Consider the following 5,839-nt stretch of genomic DNA (forward strand, 5'->3'; position numbering starts at 1 on the left):
GTGAGACATGATTTCCCACGCACAAAGCCATGTTGACTATGCCTGATCAGTCCTTGCCTTTCCAAATACATGTACATCCTGTCCCTCAAGATTCCCTGCAAAAACTTGCCCACCACTGATGACAGACTCACTAGTCTATAGTTCCCTGGCTTGTCCTTACCACCCTTCTTAAACAGTGGCACCACGTTAGCCAACCTCCAGTCGTCCGGCACCTCACCTGTGACTATCGATGATACAAATTGCTTTCTATTCACCCTGTCAATGCCACTCATAATTTTGCACACCTCCATCAGATCCACACTCAACTCCTCCAAAGAAAGCTTATCCAGCCTCTCTTCAATGCTGAAATACTCCACCCCGGGCAACTTCATCGTGAATCTCCTCTGCACTCCCTCCAGTGCAAACCTACAGTTTAGTGACCAGAATTGTACACAATGTTCCAGGTGTAGCCAAACCAAACTCCTGCACAGCTCCAACATAACCTCCCTGCTCTTAGAATCCAAGCCTCAACTGATATAGGCGCTTGCCAATGATTGAGTGTCAGGTGATGAGTACAGTCTAGCTTGTGGAGTATTGCTGTGTACACACTTCTTGCTGTCTCTCCTACAATATTGTCAATGACTTCTGTTGAAAATGTCCTCATTGCCTGTGAAGGATTTGAGAGGTCCTGAATTGGGAAAGGTGTTATGTAAATGCAACTGTCCCTGCCTTTTCCTCCTGCAGTGAGGTATTTTGATGTCAATCTCACTTCCTGCTCTGAGCTGCTTCCCCGAGGGGGATTCAGTCAATCAGGAAGCTCGATTGCTCTCATTGTCTCTCTCTCTCTCACCCGGAGAGGGAAGTTGGGGCTGGGCTGAGGAAATCGAGATGACAGTTTGCTGAGAAAAACTGACCTCAGAGGATCCAGCTGCTCGTGCTCCTGTCTCCAAGAATCCCATTCACAGAACAACATGAACTTCCCATTTCAGGGAGAACAGCCATGGAGGACCAATTCCAGGGAGAGCTGTCATTGCTGGGGCACTGGGGAAGTTTCACGGGGTGTCCATATTGCTGACTGGGTGCAGTTTCTCCAGGATATAAAGCAGGAGGTGACAGCTCTGTCATCAGCCACACTCCCTCTTCAACACTGAACACTCCCAGGGTGAACCAGACCAGGATGAGGACAGCACTGTGGGTAGCTGCCGTTGTGGTAGGAGCACTGGCAATCTGCTCGATCCAGGATGGTGTGGCTGCAGCTCCAGGTAAGAGAGAGGCTTCCTTCTTCCCAATCTTTGCTCAGAACCTGAGAATGAGGTTCCAGAGCCCCTGCTGGTTTCTATGGACTATTTGTGTTACTTATGCAATGCAATGATTCAATGTGGGCCAATGATTCCAAATAGAAACATAACAGAGAGAGAGAGAGAGAGAGAGAGAGAGAGACCACTTAGCCCATCCAGCTGGTACCAGCTGTTTGCTAGAATGAATCAATGGGTTAATCTCTCCTGCTCTGTCTGTCCAATCCTTGTCAATTTCTACCTCCTTGTGTGGAAATGGTTGGGAGACTTTCCTCAAGTACATGGAAATCTGACAAGAAACTTGATAGAGGGTTTGCAGGTGTCCAGGGGGTTTGATATGGGGAAGATGTTTCCACTTGTGACAGCGAGCAGAACTCGGAATGATCCAATTAAACGGTCCCGAATCAATCGCATTGGGAATTGAGGAGAACGTCCTTCACCTGCCGAGAAAATATGATATAAGTCCAGAAGGAGTGGTTGATGGGAATAACATTGAGATGTTTTAAAGAGCAGCTGGATAAACACATAAACGAGAGAGGAATAGCAGGATATGTGGATGGGGTGAACAAGGCCTGTGCAAGGGTTTGAAACTGCAGTAGGGAGCAGATGGGCTGAATGGTCTGTCACTCAAAGTGTTTCTAGGTGAAGACGTGTAGGATACGGTGACTGTGTGAGAATGTGCTGTGAATGTGCTCATGGTTTCACTGTCTCCATTCCTCCTCCTCCACATTGCAGCTGGCTCTGTGACTGTCGATTGCTGTGAGAACTTTAAGACCACTCGCATTCCTCATAAACGACTCGTAAGCTTCACCAGGACAGTTGGCTGCTCCACCCCCTCCATCATGTGAGTGTTTCAAGGTGTTTTTATCACAGTCTGAGGAAATGAAAGGGTTGGAGCTGGTGCCTGTGATTCTCTGATAATCATAATCTCATCTCACTCTTTCAGCTTCACAAATAGGAGGAAGATGAGAATTTGTACGAGAGCGAGTGAGAAATGGGTTCAAGATGCAGTGGCATTTCTGGAGAAGAAACTGGGGATTGGAAGAGAAGAACCCACTGAAAGCACAATCTTTCAATCCACTGGAAACACATGGAGTGTTGGACTGACTGGTGTTACACTGGGGGACAGGCAGAATGGAGAAGGTGGATCCACAAACTGATTCCCCGATCACTTGCAATATTCCTGTTGCTGTGCTCATTAACATGAAAGACTGTGGGCAGTAACTAATTAACGTTCCCCATGTATACTCTAATCGTCAGACTGAGTGTGAAGACTCTTAATGGAACAGGGGAAATGTGACTGGACACCAATGAGACAGACTGAGGGAACAATTAGTCTGACATTGGACAAGATTCCAGCAAATGTCCAGCTGATCCCAGGATCATCCCAGAAGCTGTCGGTCTCTATACTCAGTGGGGTTTGTTCAACCATTCCTGAAGAAGAGCTCATGCCCGAAACGTCGATTCTCCTGTTCCTTGGATGCTGCCTGACCTGCTGCGCTTTTCCAGCAACACATTTTCAGCTCTGATCTCCAGCATCTGCAGTCCTCACTTTCTCCTTTGTTCAACCATTCCCTTCCACCTAAGGGCTAGGTGGGCACAGTGAGGGTTTTTTCAGGGGTGGGGGTTAGGTCAATCTCTGGGGTTGGGATTTGGATCAGACTCTGGAGGTGGGAATGTGCGTATACAGAGAATGGGGCCAATCTCTGAGGTTGGTGGTAGGTCAGTCTTTGCTGGTTGGGCTTGGTCAATCTCTAGGAGTGGGGACTGTCTGTCAGACTCCCTGAGAACTACTCTAATTCCATTAGTAATCGCAGAATGATTGTGATTTTTCTCTTTCCTCTCCCTCATTGCCTTACTGAATTCCCACCTCCTGCTCTTTATCCATTGAAACTGTGACAATGAAATAAAGGTTGTTTCTGAAGAAAATTTCTCTCTGGTTTTCCTGTCACTCAGCAGCTTCATTTTTCACCTTTCAGGTTTCATGCACATGAGAAACAGCTTTGAATTTCCTGCCATTTTTCACTGTCACCTTCCATTGGTTGTTTTACATTCAGAGACTAAGACAGCTGAGCTGATTGGCTGAGAATTGGGGGAAGGGTCAGAATAGAGCTTGCTCATTTACATACATTTCAATATATTTCCGTCAAATTTAGTCCATGCAATCAGATCATTTTGCCCACGCTGTGGGTATACGCTGCTTATGCCCCAGTTGAGCATATCTGGGAAACACACCTTAGGAAGAATACAGTGGTCTTGGAGGGACCACAGGTTCGGCTTACAAGAATGATAACTTCAGCCATTCATTAATGAGGAAAGGTTGTACAAATGTGGCCATTTTCTCCACAATTCAGAAGTCTTTAAGATCTTAACAGAAAAAGACAAGGTAGATAACGATAAATTATTGGGGATTCTAGAACTGGGATGCGTAGTCTGAGAATTCAGGCCAGGCCATTTATGACAGCTGTTAGAAGGCACTTCTACCAACAAAAACTGTTTTTGGAACTCTCTTCCACAAATGGGAGTGGGATGCTGGTTCAGTTGTTAATGTTAAATCTGAGAAGGATACAATTTTTGATCAGCAAAGATATTAAGGCTCAAGCACCAAAGGAAGTTAGGCCACAGCTCAGCCTTGAGCTGATTGAATGGTCGAACTGGCTTGAAGGGCTGAAGGCATACTCCTGCTCCTATGTTTCCATATACACATTTGAATCCACAACAAACTGGCCTCTTCATCTCAGCCAGACCCAAATGTCTCCTGTTATCAATAGGATCGTCCTGTCTTCTCCTCCATGTCTTTACAGACTAATTGTGGTGACTACAAAAGGGTTGCCCAACTATCTAACACAGGGAAGGTCATTATAAAAAATTGTCATTGTTACACCTCCTGGGATGACTTGCAGCAGTCTGATTCCTAAATGAAATCTGGATTAATAAAGCAAATGTGTTTTTAAAAATCTTGTTAATGTGATGGTAAGTTACTGAAACGGTCAGTCAAATTGGAGAATTTCCTCGATTACAGATCAGAAGTTTATGACATCAAGATAAAGAAAAAGAGAGAATCAGGATAGAGAACCACTGTAAAAAAAAACTGAAATATCAAATTAAACAAAATTTCTATCTATTCCCCAGCACTGTGGACTGGAAAGGCCTGGCTAATTTCACACATTGTCAGGAAGATGTCAGTGTAACAATATTGGAACAACTTAGCCAGGGGAGTGAACACTTCAGTATTGTTTTTTGATGTCATGCAGAGTGAATCAAACTGGCTGAAAACTGACATTTGTGATGTTGGAGGCTGCGATCGATCACCCACTCGGCACTTCTGGCTGAAGATTGTTGCAAATGCTTCAGCCTTACCTTTTGCACTGATGTACAGGGCTCTTCATTATTGAGGATGGGGTATTTGTGGAGCTTCCTCCTCCAGTGAGTTGTTTAATAGTTCACCACTATTCATGACTGGACATCATAGGGTCATAGAATCAAAGAGTCCTACAGCACAGAGACCCGCCCTTTGGCCCAAACTGGTCCGTGCCGACCAAAATGTTCATCCACGCTAAACTCATTGCCCTGCATTTAGCCCACATCCTTCTAAATCTTTCCTATCCATGTATTTGTCCAAATGCCTTTTAAATGTTGTTAATGTACCCGCCTCAACCACTTCTGCGGGCAGCTCATTCCATATGCATACACATTCTGTGTAAAAAAAGTTGCCCCTTCAGGTTCCCTTTTATTCTTTCCCCTCTCACCTTAAACTAATCTAAACTCTCTAATCCTCGATTCCCCAACCCTGGGAAAAAGACTGAGTACATTCACCCTATCCATGCCTCTCATGATCTTATAAACTTATGTAAGGACCCCTCTCAGTCTCCAATACTCTAAAGAAAAAAGTCCTAGTTTGTCCAACCTCTCCCTGCAACACAGACATTTGAGACCTTGTAAATTTCTTCTGCACTCATTCCAGTTCAATAACATGCTTCCTATAGCAAGGTGATCAAAAATTGAACACAATACTCTAAGTGCAGCCTCACCAATGTCCTGTATAACTGCAACATAACTTCTCAACTTCTATACGCAGTGCCCTGACTGATGAAGGCCAATGTGCCAAAAGCCTCCTTCCCTGCCCTGCCTACCTTTGACTCCACTTTCAAGGAACCCTGAATTCCAAGGGCCCTCTGTTCCAGTACACTCCTTAAGGTCCTATCATTCACCATACTCACTCTCTCAGCGGAACAGGTAAGGGCTGTTTGGCAGTGGCTGCTTGAAGGCTCGGTGATGTTTGTTTAACGGTTTAAATTTGAAAGTCTTTTTTAAAAAAAAGTGCGGAGTGGACCCGGAAGCTGGTGTAGTGCAAGCTTACCTGGGTAGGTTTTTTCCTATAAAGGCGTGCAGGAGAGCTAGGTTGGAAGCTCAGAGTTAGAACAAACAGAGTGTTGTATCTGGTTTGTTACCCGTGCCACGTGATAGAGAGTCGAGGAATAGGGAGAGAGAGCAGTTAAATGTGTGGCTACAGGGATGGTACAGGAGGGAGGGATTCCGGTATTTGGATAACTGGGGTTCTTTCT

At 45.2% G+C, this 5,839-nt stretch overlaps 1 protein-coding gene across 1 annotated transcript; it reads left to right on the forward strand.

The window, feature by feature from the left end:
- The first annotated feature begins 887 nt into the window (after nucleotides 1-887).
- On the forward strand, nucleotides 888-3,168 carry LOC140496199 (eotaxin-like). Its single transcript, XM_072595699.1, has 3 exons — nucleotides 888-1,241; nucleotides 2,010-2,118; nucleotides 2,221-3,168. Exons 1-3 carry the CDS (start codon nucleotides 1,157-1,159, stop codon nucleotides 2,432-2,434), a joined length of 408 nt encoding a protein of 135 aa, XP_072451800.1. The 5' UTR covers nucleotides 888-1,156; the 3' UTR covers nucleotides 2,435-3,168.
- The last annotated feature ends 2,671 nt before the right edge of the window (nucleotides 3,169-5,839 follow it).

The sequence above is a fragment of the Chiloscyllium punctatum genome, chromosome 26, assembly GCF_047496795.1.
Source record: "Chiloscyllium punctatum isolate Juve2018m chromosome 26, sChiPun1.3, whole genome shotgun sequence".
Taxonomy (NCBI): Eukaryota; Metazoa; Chordata; class Chondrichthyes; order Orectolobiformes; family Hemiscylliidae; genus Chiloscyllium; species Chiloscyllium punctatum.